Source organism: Mycteria americana, chromosome 5 (genome assembly GCF_035582795.1).
Source record: "Mycteria americana isolate JAX WOST 10 ecotype Jacksonville Zoo and Gardens chromosome 5, USCA_MyAme_1.0, whole genome shotgun sequence".
NCBI lineage: Eukaryota > Metazoa > Chordata > Aves > Ciconiiformes > Ciconiidae > Mycteria > Mycteria americana.
This window is the reverse complement of record NC_134369.1, coordinates 38431124-38457250: the sequence shown is the minus strand read 5'-3', so window position 1 is coordinate 38457250 and position 26127 is coordinate 38431124. Positions and strand designations below refer to the sequence as shown.

The following is a 26127-nucleotide window of genomic DNA, read 5'->3' as shown; positions in this document are numbered from 1 at the left end:
CCAGCAGACATATTGATCCAGCAATTGAGACGATCTCCTAAAGTAGTTCATATCATTATAAGATTCTGAATCTTTGCCATTTAGTGACAGCTATAGATGTGTTCATAGTGTCAACCTTATACATCAAATAAGATCATACACCTTCTCTTCTGTTTTGTCAATGACATTAGAGAACAAATACAATGTTCATGGTGTCATTCTAAAAGGCAGGAAAGCAGTAATATGTAGAGAAACACTTTTTGCTTTTGAACCTGAATATGTTTCGTTTTACTGTGAGGAATACAGCTCTAGGAAAAGTAAAGTTACTGCACTGACAAATTATGAAGAATGGACTTCTATATTTTTCATACAGGGAAATAGCATGTATCTCAAAAACAGATGAATAAACATTAAGTATGGATTTTAAAATTAAAATGCATGTTCAAACACAGTTTTCATCCTGTTTCACCTGCTCTGATGATCTGCTCTTACACTGTTTAATTTATTTTTACAGTATGTTCCTCCGGACCTTTGCATCTGTAATTTCGTCCTTGAACAGTCCCTATCTGTCAGAGCCCTTCAAGAAATGCTGGCCAACACAGGGGATAATGCTAGTGAAGGGGTAAGTAAATTGACATCAAATAATATTACATTTCTGAATATGGCTTGTTCTCATTTCTTTCCTTGCTCCAGGATTTTCTAGGAGAGGGGCCTCGTGTTATAGTAGATTCTTCAGTTTTCCTGTTTTCCTGGGACTTTATTGCTACACTACTATAATCATAGTCATTTCTCTTTAGCATTGAGGAACAGGTGCAGTTAGTCTTTTGAAATATTTACAAAAACCAGAAACATCATCTTCAGAGATCATTTATTACCATCAGTCCAGAACTGGATTCATTATTTTGGACAAATAATAATAAAAAATAATAATAATAATAATAATAAAAATAATCCAGAACTGGATGCATTATTTATTATTGACAAAGTTATTTAAGAACTTTTGATGTATTTTTCATAGAACTTCTAAGCTATTTGTTTGGCAAAAGGTGATGGTGCTATAAGTAAAAAAATAAGCCTAATCCAAACCCCAGATACAGATTTGCCTGTATTTTCAAAGATCTGCATGAACAATGATTGTTTTTCAATGATCAGCTGAACCTCATTGCTAGCTGTTGAGACGAGACAGACTTACCTCTCATCTACTCACTAGTACTTCTGGAAGTTTTAGAAGTTACACTTGCTGTTGCATCTGTGAATTGCTTCTAAGTAGGTAATTTAGGTAAATTGCCTAGTTCTATATACTTAGGTAGAACTTGTGTTTTTCCTGAAAGTAAATGAAATTGACCTATGGTATCCACTCAGTTGGTCACTGCTCTGTTATATTCATGTGTAAAAGTTTTAGGTATTTAAAATAAAATGTGATATCACCTTTATTTTTTTCTTCTATTCAGTGAACAACTGAAATAAAAAGAAAAACTGGAAATGCCACTTCTTAATGTATGGGGTGAAGTATTATTAACAAATTAATATTAAATAAGACTTTACAATGTTTATTTGTTACGACAGATTCTGTAATTGCTTTCTGGCACCATGAAAACCACAAAACTTATGTAAATAAAAATCTTCTGCATTTCACTCACTTAGAGTTAAATCTGGTAGTAGTCACACGTATGTCTCTTAAAGTTGATTAAAGTCTTGAATTTGTTGCGTGCAACCTCAGTGCATTGATGTTTACCGTACTTCTCAGATTTTTGCTGCCTGATCAGATCAGCTTGCTATTATCTTCTATGATGCTGTGCTTTAATTGATTTCCCAGCATAGTCCAAAAGCCTGGGTGGAAGACTTACTTTAATTTGATTGCTTTGACCCTAACTCTCCAATTTCAGCTGAGTTGAATTGAATTGAACTTTTATTCTCTTATGAACAGAGCATAATAAAACTCTATGGCTTTACTTATTTTATGAGACTAAATGGCAACTAATTACGATGCAAATAATCTGCAGAACTAGATAGTCTGTCAGTTTTCATTTTTATTTTATGTAGAACCAGAAAACTCTTATTTTCTTTGAGTTGTAATTTTTCTTTTATTGTACTTACACACAGAGTTAAGACTCTGTCACATTAAGTAAAAGGAAAAATGAGTACCTGAGGAAGAAACCAAACATAAAAATACGAGTAATCTCAGTATTACTTAAAGAAATTTACTTAAGGATAACATTTAAGTATAATTTTTTTTTTGTCAAATTTAAATTTATGCTGAATTTGTTTAATGATGAGAGACTTCTTTTTATTTCTTTCTGGGATTCATATACTGTGCATGCAATTTTAGTGCTTTTTTCCTTTTTTAGTGCAATCCTAGAAAACAAAATATAATATGAGGGGAATTTTATGATTTAAGTAAATATCCTAGAAGGGACAAAATGGACAATCAAAAGGTTGTTTTATTTACTTGGGCTAATTTTTTAAATGTCATATCCATCTATGCAAAAGTGATACATTCAAAATGCGTATTATTTTTCTAAAGATGAAAATGGCTATAGAATAAATTTTTGAATTTTTTTCTCTTGAATTATAAATTGCCATTCATTCTGCAGTCTCTTCATTGTTGTGCAACAATTCACCATTTTAAAACACTTTTCAATTTTATCTATTTGTAAATCAGATGCATCAAAGCACTACTTAAGCATTTGTTACCCAACAGTGAGTCTTGTTTTTCACAGGAAATCTACGTGTAACTGTAGCTGTGACTAGCTGTGCAATGATTGCATATTGAAACTTTTAATAGCCTGTATGCTCTAGGTAATAAGGAAGGAAAAAAATTGGTTTTTGAAAAAAGTTTTGTTTTTCAAAAAGATAGACGTAAAGGTGGTCAAATATATATATCTTAATTTATAAAATTTTCATTTGAAATCAGACAATTGCCAAAGCATTATATCACCCCAAAGAAACTAACGCTAATTATGGAACTTGACTTTTTTTTTTTTTAATTAATTAATTGCTGCAAGAATTCAAGATGAGCTATGGAGTCTTTTATTTCTGAAGGAAGAAATTACACTTTGCAAGATGGCTTCTCAATTATATAAAATTATAAACGTGTTTAGAATGCTTCTGGCTTAAATCTCCTCATGATTTCATGCAGATCAGTAAATATTAAAAGACTCAAAACTAGGATTTTTTTTTATCTGAATAACATGGCTGCAGAATTGAAATGTTAAAAAATGAAGAGAAGGTTGCTATTTAAGAATGATTGACAAGAAAGAGTGAAACTTTACAGTTTTATGCTTTCACAATTTTATAATGCCATCTTCAGTATCTACCTTTCATTCTGTTAAGGAATATTCTGTAAGCTTTTTTCTGTAGTACTTTATGTGTGGAAATCATATCAGTTCAATTACGAGATATATATATTCAGGAGATGTAGCACCAAGGTATGTAAACCATATTCATATAGAAATGTATGTATGCACGCATAGAGGGAGCATTATTACTGTCTGTTTTATGCTCTTTTAATCCTCTAAGGTAGGCACAGTTCAGCAGGCTAAAATAATGAGATGCATTTTGTATTATAATCAATGGATAGTGGCCATAAGTCTATAGGAGTGCAGTTTAGGATAAACTACACAGTGTCTTAAAATGCCCTAAGGTATTGTATACATTGTGAACACTGTTTGCATAGTATACATGGTGGAATAAAATAATTTCTAATGAGATATTTTCTTACGTGTTGAGAGAATTGTTGCAGATTCATACATTTAATACTCAAAACTTCAGTGATAGTAGTCCACTAGGCCTCCATCAGGTTGTTGTTTCAAATGAATGAAAACAATGATTTTATTATTTTATTTACTATTTTTAAAATTTCTTTCATAGTACAGTATTAAAGTTGAACTATGGTAGTGAGTGATACATCAGCATAAATAGAAAAATAGAGTAACTTTGTATATTGAGAAATTCTTGAATACATCTCAGGAATTAAGTCTTTTGTACCAAATTGGGAAAGCATCTAAATAGTGTATAGATTAAATGATATAACCATGAAATTATCAGATACAAATTTTGGCCTCCACCATAATAATCAATTATTATTATAGTTTATAAATCAAAATCCCTTAAATATTTTCTGTCTTTTTTATATCTTACAAATTAAGAGAGAAATATGATAGTGAAATAACAAATATGGATTCTATTTCAAAAATATGCCAGCTTGAAAAGAGAAAGGGAAATAAATTGATGTCTTATGATCACTAATTGTTTTAATTCCCTATTAATTTGTCATTCTTGTAGCCATCTTTCTTGTTTAGATTGCATGGGAATGAGATGTGTGCTATAGAAAGACTGTGTATTATATGTACTCATATAGAAAGACTTCAGTATTTCACTTAACGTTTTCTCATCACATGCTGCTATTTGATTCACAGGTGTTGAATTCTTCCTTAATTTTGAGAAGTAGAAGAACCTTTATTTTTCTCTGTAACTTAGTGGCAGGATAACCACAACTTACTGGCTTATTCTGCACTCCAGGTCTTTAACGGGCCCATGTCATGGCACTACTCAGGGAAGCTGGAGTTCTGCGCTGTCACTTCCGATCTTGCAATGTCAGCCTTTGCATACATGGTTTTCAGACCTCATTGTTATTGACCTCTTGTTTTCCACTGTTTTCTCCAGTTTAAAGTGTAATTTTTGATTTTTTGCAATTACATTGCTTTCTAGAAAATGGAACTCTTGATGAAAAAAGCATTTGCTTAGGGAAAGTAAGATTGATTTAAACACTTCTAGGACTCCTAAGCAATAACACAATTTTTAGTATTTCCAAAATATTCACCCAAAAACTTAGCCAAAAGATTTAATCTGAGATTACTAGTAATATATGAATATTTATATTTGGGTTTGGCAGTAGAGGACAAATAATCTCTTCAGTAAAAATGATCATACTGTTGCTTTGGGGGCAGTGGACAATAAAAAAGAAAATGTAGTCTGTTGTGCCGTATTTATTTCGAAACTACCTTGCCCTTCATTTATTTTGAAGCTGGGTACCATCCATTGGGGAAATTGTAATAGGAACACAGCAGTTTGTATAAATGGCAAGGATGAAATAAAAAATGAAAACCTGAACAATAATGCAAGAAACTTTCTTTCTGGACCACAAGGATTTGTTACATTCAGAGAAGGTGGACTCTTGATTAGCTTCTGTCAACAAGCTGTTGGTAAAATTGATGGGTTATTTTTTAAGTTACAATTAACTGATTCTGTTTTGAGACTTATGTCATAACGACTGATCAAGTTAAATATTTTGTATTATGAGGCACTATCTTTAGCACCATGAAAGCAAATTGATATGGTAATAAGTAATTTCTAAACTAGATTTCAGAAAAAGCTATTTTTTAGGTGAATAATACGAAATGCTGTCTTTTAATAGTTATTATTTATGTAGAGAAAAATGACAGCATGAAAAGTAGGAATGCACATCTTAAAATGTTCATTTACATTCTGTTCTCAATATAAAGGCATTGCTAAGAATAGAATTTGGCTTTGTATAATTAACATTAATCTTTCAGTGGTTCCATCAGTCTATTATTCCATTGAATAGTTTGCTTTCCACATTGAATTTAGTTTGGAATACAGTTCCGCTGTTAGTTTCAGATTTTTCTAGAGGAAGAACATAGCTTATTTGATTTTTGGGGTTTTGGTTTTTTGTTGTGTTTTTTTTTTTTTTAAATGAGTCAGCCTTAAAATTACAAGTTATTCACTTAAAAGCTTTCAGTAAAAAAATAGCATGAGGTGTGTTATTGCTTGTCCTCGGTATGCCTATATTTGTTACAAACTGACTACATGTAATTTTCTTCTGACAACCTGTCTATAATTACAGTTGATTTTGCTGTTAAGGTTTTCTTTGTTGATTTTTTAAAAAGTTGTAATTTATAAAAGAAGTATTATATACACTGTTACATGATGTTTTTCTGGTTTTCTTCCCCAAGCAGTGATAAGTTCCTTCAGGATATATTATTAAAACCATTTTTTATGGATGACATATTTTGGAGGAGCTCTTGGTATTTTTTTATTTATTGTTTCTGATCAGCCTTTTATAATGATATCTAAAAGTATGCTCTGTTCTCTGAATGACCAATGATAACTATCTTATATTTGTCTCCAATTTTTTTCCAATAATCTAACACATTTTCTATGTGGGTCCAAAATCATTATCCAGGAGTTTGGTTTTTTTTAGTTTGCTACTGGATGTACTGAGAAATTTTACATAATTGTATGGATCATATTATGAAAGAGGTTATACATAGTATCCATATAATTCTGAGAAATTTATCAATAGAATTTACTACATAAAATTACATAAGACTGTCTACTATCTGTTAACATCATTAAGTTCCAGCGTAACCAGGTCCCAAATCCCTATTTGGTAATGTCTTTGTTATTAGCTTGAAAAATAGAAGTAGAATTTTTATTTTATTGCAGTTGTAATAAAAGACCTCTGCTGAATGGCTTTTAGATTTTTATTCCTTCTGTTTGGAAAAATAACATTTCATTTTTAATCCTTTGAATTAGTATTAAGTATTCTATATGTCAAGCTACAGAATGTAGTAGTATCCTCAGCTTGATGTCTTCTAAGTTGGGGTTCTGTAGAATGCAAGTTGTACATAGCTTGTAAACCTATTGACCTAATTGGTAATTTAACTAATATATTGTTCATAGAGTGCAAAATCATTTGCCTACACATGTATAACCGTTATTTGAGTTCCTGGAACTACCTTTAATTATCTCAGTCCCTTTCACATGAATCCAAGGAAAAGAACGGACCTCACAGGCAGTCCTTTCTACAATATGTAATGTACTAGAGATGACCCCTGTTCTAAAGTTATGTGTTGGGGAATCATCTTTCATATTTAATGATTGCCTGAGCACACCTGAAACAAGAAGACTATAAAGTAAATGCTCTTTTAAATGGAAAAAAAGCTCTGTGTGTGTGAGAACAGTTTCAAGCAATTACGTGAGAAGTTAAATATTCTTAAATCAGCAATTTCTAACTTGTTATCAGGATCCTGATGTTGGACCTTTTGTTATTACTCAAGACTTACCAGGGCAAATGTTATGATCTGGACTGAGAGAAAAAAATGAAGTACAATGTTGCCCACCATAGTATAATTAGTATTAACATTAATCATGATATCCATAATCCTGCAAAATTTGGAGATCACTTTCCTAAAAAAGTGCTTCATACAATCTGGGATCAAGGATCTAAAAAAAAAAAAAAAAAAATTTTTAGTTTCAGTGGAAAGCACCACAATAAATCAATAATTTAATTTCTTGGTCATATTATTTATTTAAGTTTAAATAGGCTTGTTATTTATAAATAACTAGGCAAAAAGATGGGAGATATGGAAAAAGGCTGAGAGAGGCAGGCTTGAAAACCTGTAAAGCTTGTCGTCTGTTGTTCCATAGGTAACTTTCTTGTTAAGATTCTTCCCTTGGAATATATTTTCTTCTGATCACCAAAAGGAGCTCAAAAAATATGTGTTAAATTCTCTAAAGGAAGTGTATGGAAAATCCAGTTTTGCCTTTCCCTGATCTTGTCATAAATTTCCATATTTGAAATTAATAACTGTGCTTGGTTGAAATTATGGATGCAGTTGCTTTAATGAATCTGGTAAATGTTTAAAATAACATTAATCCTAGCAAGTAGATATCCTTAGTATGTGCTTAAAGTATTCTGGGCAATAGGTGTGTTTCTCCTCTTTTAGATTTCAGTTTGTGTATGTGTATATATACTTATTTTATTATTATTTTTTAATGCCTCTGAGAAGTTTATAAGAAAGGTAAGTAGTACCTTATTTAATTTAAAACATTTTTTTGAAAATGCTGTGTTTTTACTTAGTTATAATAAAAATTAGGTCACAATAAGAGTCTTTCACGAAGAACAACGTTTGTTCCCTTGGCAGATATTTGGCTATTGCTGTAGCTACTTCATTATTATGATTTTTGCCCAGCATATACATTTCACAATTTGCTTGAATATTTGCACTTATTACGTGAACTGTAGTAGCTCTTCCTCTTGTTACATAATTCTAATCGTAGTCCACGCAGTACAGTGGAGTTCTGACCTTCTCTGTCATGTTCTGTAGGCAGCTCAAGGGGGTGGTCACAGAACCCTGCTGTATGGCCATGCTATACTACTTCGACATTCGTTTAGTGAAATGGTAAGTGAAAGAGCACTTGCACAGAATGAGTAACGTGAAATTCAAATAACTGTCTTTTTATCACAGTAAAAAATATGTAAATTTGAACAATGTTCTTTCTAAGTTCTCTTCTGTACTAGATAAAAAAATGTGAATAGCTTATGGTTTCTCAACACAATGGAAGTGGCCCTTATATTTTAAATTCAGATTCTTCAATCCATTTCACTCAGAAATGTAGCTGAAAACCTCCTTTAGCCATGGATTACTTCTGTGCCCTTAAGGAATCAATTTTAATGATAATTCCATTAACAAGTTGCTGCTATCGCAAATGAATTTGTTGTGATATGTATTATTTTTTTCATCATATTTTATAAGATAAGGTGTTCCTTAACAGTAACGCTGTAATAAGATGTTTGCCTGTTCCTATCTGATGAACTATGTGAAACTTTGGAAGGTAGGAGCTAAATTGCACAGAGAAATATGTGCTGAAGTGGAAAAGGATTTTGATGTTTTAAAGTCAGGAAGAGCTTGTATACAAATAACATCGTGCTTAACTAATATAAAAAACTTAAGCACAGACTGATAGTAAGATGGAGTAATGTGAATGTCTTAATTTGGCATGTGTGTTAATACGGTTGGTTTTTTGTTTTCAATAACTTCACTGTTTTGCAGTATTTGACATGTTTAACATCATCAAGATCCCAGACGGATAAACTTGCATTTGATGTGGGACTACGAGAAAATGCAGCAGGTATGGCAAGTTATTTTTGAAGTAAAATGTGTCACACATTTCTGTTTTTAGAAGAGGCATTGAGATTAATGGCAGTGCAAGCTTATGAATATCATGTTTATGTGTTCATTAGAAATAAGATGACTGAAAGTAAATGATGACTGTCAATACTGATGACTTTCAGTAAATTAACTGACTTTGTGTAAGAATGTGAGAGTGCCTTGCAATTAAATCGAGTTACCACAACTGCAGTAACACTGGTGATAAAGGTAAAAGTAAAAAATTTCTGTTGAATAAAATAAATTTGATGCATATGTTTTCTATTTGTATGGTTTGGCACTTTCAATACAATTAGAGTATGGAAAAGCTGTATATCAGTGCATTCACAATATACATTGTAACCATGCAACAAAAGAAGTATGCAACTTGTAATGCAGGAAAACAGAAAAAATGTGGTTAGCACATTGCTAAAAGAGCTGAAGAAAAATAAAAGCATAAAATGGAGCAAAATAATAATGGGACAGTGGAAGAGAGACGACGCAAACAAGAAATGATGAGAAAGCTTTAAAATCTAATTAATAGATTTCTGGGAGTACTGCCAGTAACAGTGCTGCTGACAGAAATATAGTAAAAAAAAAAAAAATTGTGCTTCCATGAAATCACATATAAATTATGAGATGCCACTGGGACCTATGTTAAAAGAATTTAAAAGCAACTCAGCCACAAAGAGACACAAATAGGTTTACGTGCTGCTGCATATATAGTGTTAATTGTTACTGAAAGTGATGAGTACTCATCAGAAAGTAACAGGTGACCCTGTAGTACCAAGACCAAGACATACAACTTGAAGGGAAAATATAAGTACCTGTATACACACCTCATTAATGTGAAACTTCAAATAAACAAATGCCAGTTGTATTAATATAAAGCTGTGCTTTCTATTGTCTTTTCATTATTTTGAAAAGAAATTAAAATCAAAATAGGCTAATTGATGATGGAGAGGCACTGCCAATGTAGGTGTTAAAATGTTTGTTGACCATTATCTTTGAAACTTCCTTTTCAGGTGACCAATTATCTACATGACCTTCTGTTTTGAATGAAAAGTTTGTCTTTCAGTTGTTTGTAGCCATACAGAAGATGGTCTCAGATGGATATTAGCAGCCTGTTACTTGATTATATCTTTGGTTGCTGCCTGAGATGGAGACCATTTTCTTTAGGCATGTTGATAAAAGGAATGTATGTGTTCCATCTCTCTGAAAATAGTTTCAGTGAAATCTGTCTTTATAATTTTGTAGTATTTTTCAGAGTTATTGTGCATGTGTCTGCTTGTGCCCATAAGATTTTGTAACAAATATCTGTAGTTGTCTCATATTGGTATTTGCTTAACTGTACGTATACAAAAAGACCCTTGTACACCTAGGTAAGATATAAAAAGCAACACATAAAAGGAATGCTTAGTTGTGTTTCTGCAGAGAGGATTTTGATAACTGCTGCATGCTTATAAATGTCATAAACTGAACACCATAACATCACTTCCCCTTGCCCTACTCCCCCACCCTGAAACACTCCTATTGAATCAATTCCAGCTTCAGGAAGTATTCTTCACCTAGCAGGTATTGAGTGAAAAGCCACTGGATATTTAAAATTATTCTCCTTTAAAGATTTAGCACTTTACACTTTTACTTTCAGGGATGTAACTTTTATTTATTGTCTTCTTTATAATTCATTTCATAACCTTCAAATTTTGTTTTAAGGAAGTTCTACATGAGATTTCTTAGTTGATCAAACAGATTTTTATGCTTTGTCTTATGCTACCAATTTTGCCTTTGTTTAATTTTCTCCCACTTTGCATTGCCCAGTGAGAAAGCTGTATTTAAGTCATTTTCTTCAGGGTCTTAACTAAACCCTGAAGGGTGTGACATAGTGGAATGGATTAGGTAATCTTCCCATAATCGGAGTGTGTGTGTGTGCAAAGTAATCAGGAATCTTATATTTGATGCGTAGGAAATGTTCTATGGTTATCACCCTTAGGCTTGGCTATCCTGTAGTCATATGGGCTGTAGTGCTAATGAAACTGCTCCCAGAACTGATATTTGTAGTGTAGCAATATTGTAAAGTTATGGAGTATTTGTTTTAAAATTCTGTATTCTACAACACAAATGTAGCATAGAGTGGAAATGATACAGAAGATTGTGAATTAAATACGAACATTAAGCAAAAGAAGACACAAAAGGTGATAATTAAGACTGAGGTAGCTGTCAGCAATTTACTGGCAATGAGAGCCTTGAAGGGAGGGCAGTTCTGAGCAGTGTTTTGTAAGTGGTTAGTTGCTTTAAAAAAGCACGAAAAGAGAACTATCAGCTTCAGTGATGACAAAGATTGGTTGACAAAAAGTTTCAAGGAAAAAGAAAAAATTCAAATGGATTGAAAAGAGGAATGAGGTGGTTTTATAAGATGAATGTCTTATAAGACACAGTTCTTTGTTATGTTATTTCAATGCTGTATAAAGATATCCTTAAATTTCTTGGGAGTTGTCCGTTTTGTATACCCTTGATAAGTATCTCTGTCCTTTAGGTGAGGCATGCTGGTGGACAATACACCCTGCTTCTAAACAAAGGTCAGAAGGAGAAAAAGTTCGAATAGGTGATGATCTTATCCTGGTCAGCGTGTCCTCTGAAAGATACCTGGTAGGTTTGTTTGTTTAGCAAGTGGATCCATGGTGGGAAGATACAAAGTGCTGTGAGGAGTTGGGGAAAATGGTTGGGATTCTTATGGAAGAAATTATTTCTAATCTAGGAAATAATGCCTGGTTGTAATGCACTTTTTTTTCTCAGTGAAAGGTTTTCACCTCCTTGACCAAGACTGTTTCCATGCCTTTATCCCGAGGTGTACTTCAGTATTCTCCATCTTGGGAAGTTTTTATTTCTGTAACTGTGGAAGATTTCTAAGCTGCAGCTGAAGTCTGCTGATTAGTTTTAGAAAAGAGTTAATTTTAAAAGCAAGTGACTACTGATTTTTAAAGAATATTTGTATATTTACTTTATTATGTATTTCTATTTTGTTGAGAAATTAATGTACTAAATATCTTTAAGTGCATAAATTTCACTGTTTCCTGTTACTGTTGTCTTATTTCAGCATCTCTCCATGTCAAATGGAAGTATTCAGGTGGATGCCTCCTTTATGCAGACGCTATGGAATGTACATCCTACATGCTCAGGAAGCAGTATTACAGAAGGTTTGTCATTTTATTTATTTAGAAATGTATATACTTTAGATTACTTTGTATTGCTTTTCAAAAAGAGTGAAAATGAAAAAAAACCACCCTCAGAACATCAAACCAAAGAGCTTAATGAAAATAAAGAAAATGAGCATAGGAGAGAAGAATAACAGAAGGGAAAACAGGGAACTACAGATACATCAGCCGGATTAACTGACAAAAAGTGAAATAAGTGCTGTAACTTTAGAATAGCAAAGCATAAAAAGCTGCATGAGAAATGAAGACTGAGAGAGCAACAGATGAGTTCATTGTCTTCAGTTTAATTTTGGGGAGTAGGAGCTGCAGAATAACTAAAGCCAGTAAACTTAGATTTGGCATAGGATTTTCAATCACCCTGTAACAGAGATAACAGAAGAGAGACACAGGTACATGCAAAAGGGAAAGCAGGTTTCTCATAGTTCCTATTTCAGTCTCTTAATTGTGTTTTTTAAGGATATTTGCTCAGTATCCTTTCTGGATCTCACAGCCATGCTTCCTTCTTGCCTCTCTATAATAGTCAATGAAAATGAGATCTCTAAACGCAACCTCTTAATCAGGCTTAAATCCCACACCACACGGTCACGATTTCTTTCTAGGTACTGGACTGCACGTTACAACCATGTTTGAGAAGCATCGCCTTATTCTGTTTGAGAAATGTCTTGTTCTGTAATGAAAGGCTCATCCACTCAGTAGTGCTCTTTATTTCAATGCCATACTCTGTCATTAACACTGTCATAACAAACATTGTACTTTACCTCTGATGTTCAAAGCATCAGCCCTCCACATTCATGAATGGTAAATGTCTTTAAGTCAGGATTGTGTTGTATCACTTGGCCCTAAAACTAATCACTTATGATATAATAATATACAGGATCATGGGAAAAAATGGAGCTATAAGGGACCTGAAAGAGACATTGCATTTCCCTGGGATCAGCTATACTAAGTCTTGATAGAAGTACAGTACCCTGTTGCTAAAGACTAATAGTCACTAGGCTTATCTGAACTATGGTCGGGTCCTTCTAACCCCAAGTGGTTTAAATGAGCATCCCACGGTGTCTCTGTGCACTGGCCCATAAGAAACTGGTCTCAGAGTGTTTGTAGGTTTTCATTTTAAGAGCATATGGGATATGGATTTTCCTTGTAATACTTTCTGGTAGCTTTTTGTTGCAAGAATTGTATTATGCTGGAGCTGTATATTTATAAATGGCTGTCTGGTCCCCTGCCATCGTGGGTCATAAATAGAATAGAGGTTAACTCTGGAAAAGTCCCTGTGTTCTCAGCTTTCTCAGGTAAAACAGAACCAAGCAAACAGAAAATCCATCCTGTAGTAAAATTAAAACCTTGTAACAGATGACAAACATAATGAGCCACACAGAGAGATCAGGAAGATCAGTGGTATATATTAGATTTCTGTAAGTGCAGGGATTTGGCAGCTAAATTTCCTAAGTGCTTACAGAATCACAGAGTGGTTGAGGTTGGAAGAGACCGGGTCCAATCCCCTGCCCAAGCAGGGCCACCTAGAACAGGTTGCCCAGGACTATGTCTAGACAGCTTTTGAGTATCTCCAAGGAGGGAGACTCCACAACCTCTCTGGGCAACCTGTACCAGTGCTCAGGCACCCTCACACTGAAAAAGTGTTTCCTGATGTTCAGGAGGAACCTCCTGTGTTTCAGTTTGTGCCCATTGCCTCTGGTCCTGTCACTGAGCACCACTGAAGAGACCCTGACTCTGTCCTCTTTACATTGATGAGATCCCCCCGCGCCTTCTCTTCTCTAGGTCAAACAGTCCCAGTTCTCTCAGCCTTTCCTCATGTATGAGGTGCACCAGTCTCTTAATCAGCTTAGTGGCCCTTTGCTGTACTTGGAACCCTTGTACTGTGTAGCTCAGAATTGGACACATAATCCAAAATTGCATAATAACAAAAAAAAAAAGGATAGGGTGGGGTAAGCAGAGAAGTAGGTTTTCTGTGTGTCAGTTTTTTCCCAACTACTTAGGCTTAGGTTTAGCTGTATATACACTTCTCAGAATGGTTTACATGAGGGATGATCATATGTCAAAAGACTTAGCAGCCTCGCTCAAGTTGAATGGACAGACTGAGAAAGTGGGATTTCCTGAGTCTAAAACTGGACTGGAAGTCGGACAACGTACTTTTTGTGATGTTTGAAGTACTTTTGACAGAACATAAATATCAGGAAAATATATATTTTTTGCATTCTTTCTTTGCTTTGACCTTTGTATTAATTGGCAACAGGATAATTGCCAGTTACTGTTTTCCTAATTTACAAGTTTATATTGAACCGGCTGCACAGTATGAGTTTCCTTCTACCCTTCCTCCTTGGTGTGTGTTTGTTCTTTTAAAAGGCATTAATTTCACTTACAAGGTCAGAACAGTTTGGACTGAGGGTCTGATGAATCATTCTCCTCCTACACCATTTTTTTACTTTCTTTTTTTCTGTGAGGCAAAGTGCCTGGTTTTGACCTGTAGTCTTTGTGTTAAATGGGTTGGAAAGTTAGCTTCCATTAACCTTAATCTTCAGAACTGCTAAGTGTTTTTCTGTCCTCTGTCTCCTGCTGCTGCTGTACAGTTTTGGTTTTGACACAAATTATAAATGTCAGAACAAACTGATGAACTCACCAAATTATTTTGTATTGAGAACATTTAAATTGTATTAAGGGGGAGGAAAGTGTGGTATTATATATTTGATTTAGCTTTTACCTGAAGCATTCAATTTTCAAAAGAGTAGTTGTTGCAGAAGTTTTTATTTTCCTTTTCTGTCCCAGAATCCTAATTTGATTTTCAAATGTTAAGAGATTGCTTTCTTTATGTCTTCATTTTCAGAATAAATATTTTTAACTGAAAAAGATTCTTAAAAATAATATGTTGTCATACTAAAGTTGTTGTTCTTGTTTAATTTCAGTTATGAGTGAAAATTTGGAAAACAGATTTCACCTAGGTCTTTTGAATTTTAAAAATTTTTTTTGAGGGTGTTATTTTCCTATTGTCAATGTTTAAGCTAATGAGTAAATGTGCTGCTTCTACAGGGTATCTTCTTGGTGGGCATGTAGTTCGTTTTTTCCATGGCCATGATGAGTGTTTGACAATTCCATCTACAGATCAGAATGATTCACAGCACAAGTAAGTGGTAGTGCATTTTTATACATTTCCTTCTCTCTCAGAAAAAAAAAAAGGTTGTTGATTGTCAGTTGAATTTTAGGTTAGATAGGTTAAAGACTCTTTACAGCAATCTTTAATTAGGCAGTGACGTTGTTACAAGAAGTTGAGACCTACTAAACAGAAAATCAGTCATGAGTTCTTTTATTGCTGAAATTCAAGTAGTTGATTTCCACTGAGATTTCAGCCTGTTATGTTGTTTGTCTTGAATGTGTACTACTATAAGCAGAGGTAAGTGAGCATTAGCAGGGAAGATGGTAATTTAAAAAACAAAGCCCTAAAAAAATCTCTGAAAGCTCAGCCTCTACAATGACTTTCATGTTTTATATATTTTGCACCTTTTTGCAAGTTCTTGCTCTCTCAAATTTGATATAATACATTAAGATAACTAAATCATATTAGGTAGACTAAATCACTTCTGTATTAAACTTAAATCTACAGTTGTTATATATTATGTTGATTTATTATTTGAATTTAACTTTGCATTTTGCTAGTAATCAAAAGCACAGCCAGGTAATCATTTTAATACACAAAACCCACAGCATTAAAAATCATATTCAACAAACAAGATCTCTATACCTGTTGTGGCAAATAAGTTATGGCTTAGGTAATATGATACCACAAGTAACATTCACATATGTAAAGTAAACTTTTCAGCTCTAAATTTTCCATTTTTACATTTCTATGGAGTAAAAATTTCTCCAAAGCCAAAAGAAAACCCAAACTGAACGTCAGAAAACTTCACTTGTTGGTGAATTTTTTTATTGCCGTTCTCTTCATATGTGTATAGAAAAAGAAGATACAAAGTTTGCACTGAGTGTGAAAATGTGCACACGTAGTATAAAAATACTAGTGAAAGTATTAGGATCTAGATACCTTGTGTGGAACGGATGTCGTATTCGGACTAATTTTATAAACAACCTGTCTTAATAAGGTTAGAATACGTGTCGAACCTTTTCAGTATGTTCAGAAATGCTGTACTTTGCTATTGCTGTTACTTATTTAGAAGTCGGATATAGTTAAAACAAAAAATAATTGTGGAATCCTATTGCCCTGTATGATGTTCTTCTTAATATATGTTTGGTGTGTATTGTTACTGCCTCCAGCTCTGCTTCCGTTTTTTTACAACTATGTAAACGAAAGGGTAAAATTAAGAAATGTTTATTTTCTGAGTGAAATCTATGTATTTATATTACTAAATAGGAGAATAACGTGAGTGGTGTATTGAACATTTTCAAATGTGTGATAGTGATACAATGTGCCAAAGTTGATGATTTGGAGTTGTCCTATCTCTTGGATTTGTGAGCTGCATAATAGACATAAGGCCAATTTTGTATTGTGTCATAGTCGTAGGAATCACATTTACATTATACAAACCAAAATGAATACATGAAAAAAAATAGCAATAGGAACAGGAGAAAGAGCTGTAGAAAATGGTTGTGTTTATTTCCATCTCTTTGATTAATCAGTTCTATGCATTCCATTAGGACTACAGAATAAGCTGTTAGACAAGAGTGATAATTTCTTTTTTCATAAAACAGACATTTAATTTTCTGAAGGTTTCCTTAGAGAATGCTCCTTAACAATTCCCACAGTGACTATTCTCTGCCAAGAATGTTAAGGCCTTTTATTACAGGCCAAGTGAAAATACAGGCTTATTGAACATCAAAAAGGCAGGCTTCACAAAAACTCAGAATAAGATGGATGGATGGATGGATGGATGGATGGATGGATGGATGGAATCAAGGAGAAGATTAAGAAAATGTTATGTCGATGCTGTTGTGAAAAAGCAGCAATTCTCTCTTGCAGTTTTGTTACTGTAAGAGCAGGTCAGTAATGTTAGTACGGTGTCGCATACAGAAAAAGCTGGAAAAGACTTTCCAGCTAAGAAAGACTAAGAAAAGACTAAGAAAAGACTTTTCTTAGGGAGCTGGGATTGTTTAGCCTGGAAAAAGGAGGCTGAGGGGAGACCTTATCGCTCTCTACAACTACCTGAAAGGAGGTTGTAGAGAGGTGGGAGTCGGTCTCTTCTCCCAGGTAACAAGGGATAGGACAAGAGGAAATGGCCTCAAGTTGCACCAGGGGAGGTTTAGACCGGATATTAGGAAATTTTACTTCACTGAAAGGGTTATCAAGCATTGGAACAGGCTGCCCAGGGAAGTGGTTGAGTAGCCATCCCTGGAGGTATTTAAAAGACGTTTGGATGAGGTGCTTAGGGACATGGTATAGTGGTGGTCTTGGTAGTGTTAGGTTTATGGTTGGACTCAATGATCTTAAAGGTCTTTTCCAACCTATAGGATTCTGTGATTCTGTGACTTAGAGAATTTAAGTAGTATAGGAATTTAAGAAGTATAAAAGGTGAACAGAGACGTATGTATGGTATTCCTTCAGTGAAGAAATGGTTGAGTTGGACCAAGGAGAAATGAAGGAGGTCAAAGAGAATGGAAATGAATTATTAGTTTTGAGCTTAGCTAGGAAGAGGTCATTAGAGTCTGCCAAAAGTAACATCAGTAAGGTGAATGGGACCAAAGAGGATCTAGGATGAAAATGGAAAAGAAAAACTCCAGACAGCTATTGTATATCCAGTATATTCATAGAATCACAGAACAGCCCAGGTTGGAAGGGACCTCGAAAGATGATATTCATAGAGTTTGGAAATGAAGATGAATTGATTGCTACTTGTTTTGTTGTCATTTTGTATTTTGATTCTAGAGTATCAAAAACATTATTATGGAAGACAAGATGTGTAGGAAATGCTACTACTTTTACTATGAGGAATATATATTCTTACTCTTATGGTGCACAATCATTTCGAAATTTTTGAAATCGCATGTGTGTTCTTAAACGTGACTCCTAAATAACATACAGGTGTAGATCTACAAGTCCATCATCTTATAAAGATACTGGATGCAAATGGTTTGTCACACTGCATATGTCATATTAATATATAGGTTCTGCCTGGAATGTATTGGTGTTGATCAAGAAGCAGAATATCAGATAAATTAAAACCTTAAGTGTTCTTAATAGAAGAAAACTTGTAGACACACTTGCTCAGATAAGAAAACCACAACTTTCATTTCACAAGTTGAGTTCCAGGTCCCACAGTTGCACAAGAACAATGCTAGACGGATGGGGTTTTTTTCCTGTTAACTGTTGAAAAAGGAAAAGAATTTGTCAATCTGAAAAGCCAGTTAAAATTCTGCATTTCAAAATGCTACTTTAATTCAGAACAGACTGTATAACAGCTAGGTTGTGACATTTTTATGTATGTCTGTGCAGCATTCAGTCAAGTTTGCCAGAGCAGGAAGGCAGATTTTAAATTCCCTTGCTGCACATCTTTTCAGATACGTAAATACAATAGAAGGTCCAGCTCCCATGCATGCTAGGGTGGATTAGTCCTGTTCACAGGAATACATGTAAGAAAGTTTTTCATGTTTCAGTAATCATTCATGTCTTGTCATCCAAGCACCAGAATTTGTATAACCTTTCTCATATGTAGTGGATATAGGAAATAAAATGGATAATAGGAAGGGTCTTGATCTGAAACTCAGGATTCATAGAACCTTTTTTTTTTTTTTTAAATAATAAAAGCCTTTCTCTACTGTACTACTAGATTTGTTTGTTTGTTTTGTGAGGTATAAACAAAAATCCTTTCCTAAGAACCAAATTACAATTTGAACTTTTTTTTTTGGTACCTTAATCACATTATAATACAGTCACTTTTCATTCTGCATTATTCTGTGTTTTTCAGTTTGACTGTCTTTATGGTTTGGGGTCAGTTCCAGTTATTTCAATTAAACAAGGACCAGTGAAACTGTTTTCTTCATCTTTCTTCACCCCTTCTTTCATTTGGGAAAGGGAAGAACAGGTTATATGAATTACCGTTCTTACCTCTGACAAAGCTACAACAAAATTTATCATTAGAAATTGATGAAAACATTCAGGAATAAGTGTGAATCAAATAATCTTGCTGATATGTTCAACCAACCTCTCCTTTAAGTATCAATAAATAAATATATGAATAGAAAGAACCACTGCCAGAAAAGTTTAGAAATACAAAAAAGGCTGTCTGCTTATATTGCTCTAAGAAAAATTAAAGAACCCAACAAACCTTTTGAAGTTTGCTGTGCTTTTGAAAAGAAGCTAGTGAATCACTTTGTTTTGCATCTAGAATAATTTTGCTTGTATGTCTGAACCCTTCTCTCTTGCTCAAATTATGAAGGAATGTACTGCAGTATATTACAATTATTAAGAATATTATTTTCTTATTGGTGTCTACCTGGAGGGCTCAGTTTCTGACCATGCTCACAGTTTACACATAGATGTTGTCATGTCACTCTGTCAAATGAAGAAGTAGGCATAGCAAAAAATAGTGTCATGCTCTAGTACTATTTTGTTGTGTGAACAGATTTCTGTACAGTTAGAGTGCCCACTGAGCGTTTGCTACCAGTTACAAAATATTTCAATTTATTATATAATGATGGTGCAATAAACCCTTACATAGTACAGTATGGAGGACAGCATGGGAGTCACATTGTGAAAGCAAGGCCCTCACTCTGATACAGTTTCCCAATAGCAGTAATGTTGCAGATAGTAGCCTAAAAATGTAAAATTTACACATTAAATTTACTTAGTTAAGAGATTCTTAAAATATTTTAAAATAGGTAAGGTGCACATCAAACTTCCCAAATTATTATTATAACTAAATATTTGATTAGAAGTTTATTATTTCCTGAATTTTTACTGTTGCAAAATGCAACAAATACAACTATTATTAAAAAAAATTATTATTTTTTTTTTTTTTAAAAAAAAGGTTCTATGCATCCTGAGTCTCAGATTGAGACCTTTCCTATTATCCATTGTATTTCCTATATCCATTATAGATGAGAAAGGTTATACAAATTCTGGTGCTTAGATGACAAGACACGAATGATTACTGAAAGATGAAAAACTTTCTTACATGTATTCCTGTGAACAGGACTAATCCACCATAGTTTGTATTTGTTTCTATTTGATTATTCAGTAGAATGTAAGTTTCAGCAGTAAAACATGTCACTAACCCCTGGCCAGTAATTCAAGAAAACTAGATTATATTAAAGGCTGAGTCCCTTCACTTCCTGTTTTTTATTTCTCTGAGTTTCCTAAAACTAATATATAATTTTATCTGTATTATCTGTTTTGTAAGGAGTATAATACAAAATTTTTGTTTTATCACCACCATTTTTGTCTTTTAATAAGGTTAGAAGCAATTCTGGGAATGAAGTCTCTGATGTAGTGTTCATGCAGATAATCGTTAATGTATGCAAATGTGTATACTTATTTTAATATTGTGTTTATATGTGTTTAAGAGCATTAGTAATTTAGATTAATCTCTTGGGAACTGTATGAATTACGTATTTTTATGACTGATTAAGAGACACCAAAAGTTTATCAGCCACTTTGAAGGCAAAGTATTTTATCAACTCCTGAGAGAGAATAGCTTAATGGAAATAGCCTAACTTACCTGGGACATTCAGATAGTGTATCATGCTCTTACTGATGAGTAGGAATCTTGTGTCCATTCAACTCCATCTGTTTAGTTGGGGAGAATTGAGTCCTATACAATTTACAGAGGAGTAAGTTATAAATACTGTGTAGCACAAATAAACACAAGAGGATGATCTTCTGAATATTTTCTGTAGGAAAGTACTTTATGAAACTGGAGGAGCTGGCGTTCGAGCAAGGTCTTTGTGGAGAGTAGAACCCCTTCGAATAAGGTACTGATGTTTTTTGAACTTTTTTGTTAGCAGCTCTTGTTATGTTAACAGCAATTTGGTGGTACAGACCCTTAAGGCAGAACATGAGTAATATATTTGTCCTGCTATATGGTATATGTTACTATGTTCATTGTCAATAATGAAAAGTAATTTACCATGATATAATCATATGGGGAATGTCAGTATTTTGAGACTACTTTTTTTTTGTCTGTGTCCCATATCAAAAGCAGTGTTGTCGATGAGATACGTCTGCTTGAGACATTGCTTCTGTCCAAAAGAAAAATGCTTTCCTAGTTTTCACTAGCATGGGTGGAAATCAGAACAGTAATATCCCTCATGGATATCTTTTTTTTTTTGTTTGTTTTAAACTTGTGGCAAGTGAAATTTCAATATATACCATAAGACTATATATGTTTTAACTTTGATGGCCTTCTGAACTGTATATTTGTTTTACTCTTGGTGTGTTTGCGATTGCAAATGAAATAGTCTCATAACTGCAGGGATGTAGGATAGTTCTTTGGAATTTTGGGTCCTCACAGGTTTAATTCGTTTGTTTAGGCAGTCAACTGAAATAGAGTAGTTAATTTACACTTTAGTATTTTGCAGAAACATGTAGGATTTTTTTTATGGACACCATATGTAACACCCTAATAAAACAGAGAGAGGATATAGAAACAAGAAAATTAAAGCTATACTCCTTTCCAAAGTTCCCTTTGCCCATGTATTAACAGTTTTGCATATGTTTTAATGCAAATATTGAAATCAAAAGCAAAAAGGAATATATATCGCACATTCTGTTTTGGGCCCAAATAAGCCCAAAATAGAAATATTAGTTTTGCTCTACTTCATAAATTATTTTTTGATGTCTCATATGTTTAGCTGGAGTGGAAGTAATATCAGATGGGGACAGCCTTTCCGTCTGCGACATATTACAACAGGAAAGTACTTGGCTCTGAATGAAGATGAAGGACTTGCAATGTTAGACAGAGAGAAGTCAGACACAACATCTACTGCCTTTTGTTTTAGAGCATCAAAGGTAAATAACATCAATGCAAATTTGTCTTAAATGTGGAGCACTCAAATACTAGATCTGAGTTGATTCAGCAACTTTATAAATTATTTGTAATTTCTAAATTGAAGCAATTGACAGGGATTATGCATTTAAATACAAAGGTAAACAACCTGAGTTGAGAAAAACAAAGGTTTCCTTGAGGAAAAATAGGGAAGAAGAATAAGTTTTAGAGTAAACTAAACTGTTAACAGATTAAAAAACCAAGATTGAAAACTAACACAGTGCAAGATACAGTGGTTTAATATGAATGCTTTAATCATTATAGAATCATTTTAGTTGGACAGAATCTCCCTAGAATGTTATTCATTCCAGCTCTATCTGTCATAATTGAATTCAGTTGAATTGAGTTCACTTGGACAAAATTCTGCCCTTGTTATTCTTTGTGCAGTGTGTTGATAGGTGAATTGCAAGGAAAACGTAGTCAGTGATTTCTAAACCATATGTTTTCAAACTGTGCTCTTTAGTGAGCTGCTCATTGCATGTCACTAGCTTTTTCGTCATTTCCAGCTGAGAAAAGCAGTACAAGTGAGAGAGAATGAAGAATGATTATGGAGGTAGGCGAAATTAATAACTTTTTTCGAGAAAGTGAAAGGTTTTTACACCAAAGATGAGGAAAAGTTTTTACATGCTTTCATGATATTACTTATAAATAGTTGCCATAGCTGCTACAATAGAGTTTTTTAAGTATGAGAAGTTAAATGTTCCATGTAATTCTGAATGCTGTATGGTCCCTGAAGGGCAGTGAAAAAGAATCTTTAAAGTTAGATATATACTAGCTAAAATCTAGCATTAAGGGTCTTGACAGGTGCTAGACTTTTGTTAGTGTAATAAAGCAAATACTTCTTTTTAGTGTGTTTAAAGTAACAATGTTTATTATATTGGTATGACTGCATACAGAATGCTGAGAATTTTTATTTTAACCAATCAAAATAATTGAAAAATTATCAGGAAATTTCCTTGGATTGCTAGATGCTCACCAAATAGTTTTTGGTTCTTTCTTCAGTATAAAGGCTATGCAGTGTAGATTGTACGTATGATGTTGTGCAGGGGCATTTATTACAGCTGTAATTTTTTCCCATTTTTGGCAAATCATGGCACCCTGGTAAGGATGGTGAGTATGCCAGGAATGCCGCAGTTACTGGTTTAACATTGTGTTCAAATTCCTATAATGTACTCACTGCCTAATTGGCCACCAGCTGTCCTACAATTTCTTAATATTTTAATCTATGTATATAAATGTATAAATTTTAAGTATATAAATTTTATGTTTATGTATGCATAGTCATAAAGTAAATAATTTCTGTTACATTGAATAAACATACCCTATTTTCTTACTCTTTTTGTTGAGATGTGTCTCAGAGGCACATTAGTGAAATTTGTTACAATCCCCAAAATTAATAAGGTGAAGTACAGTAGTAATTAATTATACAGAAGTCAGTAATGAATGTGTAATGCATTCATCCCTTCTACTGTATTTGTACATAATATCGTTGTTAATGTACATTTTTATATGAAATACAAGTTCAGTGTCTCGTCATCCTCATGTAGGATTTGTGCTGTCCTATATAGAAAAGAATATTTTTATCTCACAATAGGTTATAAATTTGCTTTTGCCTGTGCCAAGAATAAGAATAGTTGTTTATTGTCTGGGCAGGTGAGAGCTGCACTGCCCATGGGTAGAGACATTAGTGTTTCCAAAGGTGAGGGGAACAAGCAGTGATAACTCTTCCTGAAGAAAGAAAGGTGAGGTTTTGGAAGCGAGTAAACCCCAAAGATTGATCTGGACTGTAAGAAGGAAAGGACTCTTAAAGCCAAGTGCTGATTGCATACAGATTGAGGGGAAAAAGAACTGTAGAACTAATAGTTAGACTAGATATATGCAAGTGTGATTATCTTAATTTCTGCACATATGTATTTGTAAACCTTTGTTTTCTCTTCTTCATTTTCTCAATGAAGAAATATTTTCACTTGCCTGGACCTTAATATGGCATGAATTAAGGGAAACTTCAGGATAACTATCTAATACCTTCCTATCCAGCTGTGTACAGATACTTAAAAATAGGGTGCTGGAATACCTGGCTGTTTACAGCACTCCTGTCCTTTAGAATTATAGAATAATTCTGATTGGAAAGGACCTTGGGAAGTCATCTAGTCCAGCCTTCTGCTCCAGGTGGGGTCAACACTGAATTCAGACCAGATTGCTCAGAATATACATTGCTGTGGAGTATCCAAAAGGAAATAAAACTTTTCTCCATTGAGGAATTCTTTCCAGTTTGGAAGCCAGCAAAAGGATTTTTGTGGAAAAAAGAGATTTTCTTTGCCAGTATGCAGAGCTACGTGGAGTATACCAAATCCCCAAAGTTTCCCAGGAGCCTGTAACACATGACTTAAAGTCTTACTTTTCCAACATTTGTCATAGAGACCCTCTTGTTGAAAAAGCACACCTTCATCCTCAGTATTGTTACATACCACTTCAGCAGTCTTGTACGTTCCTTGCTTTTCAAAACCTGTGATTGCATTCATAATGTATTTACTTTCACTGTTTTGTTTCCTTTTGCTGGGTAACGCTGGAAATTGAAACAGGTATTTTAAATTATAAAATTCAAATTAGAGTTTTCCTTAATATGTCCTTACATAAATAAGAATAGAAGGGAGCTTTTAAAAAAGTGAAAGAATATGCTAAAGAACATTATGGTGCTGATTTCAATGGAAACAGCATATGCAATATATGTCTATTTACTGCAAACTAAGCTTACAAGCATCAGAAATTGATGGAAAAACCCCCAAATTATGCCTTTTGTTGGGTTTAATATGGAGCTTACTTTTGACAAAGTTCTAAAATGTCAGCCTTTATATTTTAAGGCAACAGTTCTGTAATGCCTTGTGACCACAGAGACAGCAGTTTCCCTACAGCAGATGGAATCCTGTTTTGAAATGGGATGTTCTCATTCCAGCACAGTACTTGGCTCAGTATACTCTGCTGAGCAGAACCTTGATTCTGCTTATAAATTTCTTTGAGAGTAAACACAGTGAAGAACAAGAACATATTTAAAAATATTTGTTTATTTAAAAATTGTTGTAGCCCAGAATTAATATTTGAGATTTCACATTTTATTTTCATGATGGTATATACAATTGACAATGAAGAAATTATTGGTGTAGTCTGAGTAAGTAACATTCTGACACATTCAAAAGTCACAGATGACTCATGCAGAAGGATTTGATATCATTTTAATATTACTGCCAGCATGTAGCTATCTTAGGGGCTCAACATGGCATTAGGATGTCGTAATAGTTTAGTAGTAATCATAAAGTTTAATTTGTTTTTGGAATAAGATTATAGGTATTACAGACACCTTTACCTACAATTGTCTCTAAAAGTTCAAGTGTTTATTTGTAAGTTCATATTTCACAGTTATCATTTCCCAGTAAGCACTGCATTTCAAATACAGTATTAAGCTATTTTTTCTACTTATTTTACATGGGAGGAAAAAGAAGGTAAAATTAAAATAACTTTCTTTTTTTCTTGCCTACTGGGGTGTAGAAATGTATACAGCAAAGTATACAGAGTACAGTAAGCCTACTAGCAAGATAGGTAAGCTCAATGTATCAGTCCTCTGTTCTTATATTTGTAGACCTTTTATCTTTTTATTTTGTTAAATTCGGGTAGCCGATGGCAGTACTTTTAATGCAATAACAGTGTGCAACACCAAAAGATACAATTTTAATTAGCTTGCGTAAGTTAGATTTAATACGAGTTCCGCAGTCAGGTTGTCTTACCGTTCTTAGGGGTACGTAAACAAGCCCTTAAGATATCAAGAGTTTTTTCCCTGCTATGTTTATACCAGAAGACTGTTGAAAAAATCATTGTAAAGACACTTGGGTTTATTTGTCCTGTTCACACTGCCGTTCCTTAACTTCCTTCTGTCACATAGGAATCTATGATTCTATGAATTCTCTCAGTTTCTAAATCTTG

General features: G+C 33.7%; 1 protein-coding gene across 4 annotated transcripts in view; it reads left to right on the top strand.

Annotated features, from left to right (window-relative positions):
- RYR3 (ryanodine receptor 3) overlaps nucleotides 1-26127 on the top strand; it is a 249473-nt gene that overhangs the window by 59191 nt on the left and 164155 nt on the right. For all 4 annotated transcript variants that reach the window (XM_075503016.1, XM_075503012.1, XM_075503015.1 and 1 more), the window contains exons 3-10: nucleotides 494-601; nucleotides 8112-8186; nucleotides 8838-8916; nucleotides 11470-11582; nucleotides 12031-12130; nucleotides 15194-15287; nucleotides 21005-21079; nucleotides 21959-22115. In XM_075503016.1, coding sequence (XP_075359131.1) covers nucleotides 494-601; nucleotides 8112-8186; nucleotides 8838-8916; nucleotides 11470-11582; nucleotides 12031-12130; nucleotides 15194-15287; nucleotides 21005-21079; nucleotides 21959-22115 — 801 coding nt within the window. The remainder of the gene's footprint in view (nucleotides 1-493; nucleotides 602-8111; nucleotides 8187-8837; nucleotides 8917-11469; nucleotides 11583-12030; nucleotides 12131-15193; nucleotides 15288-21004; nucleotides 21080-21958; nucleotides 22116-26127) is intronic.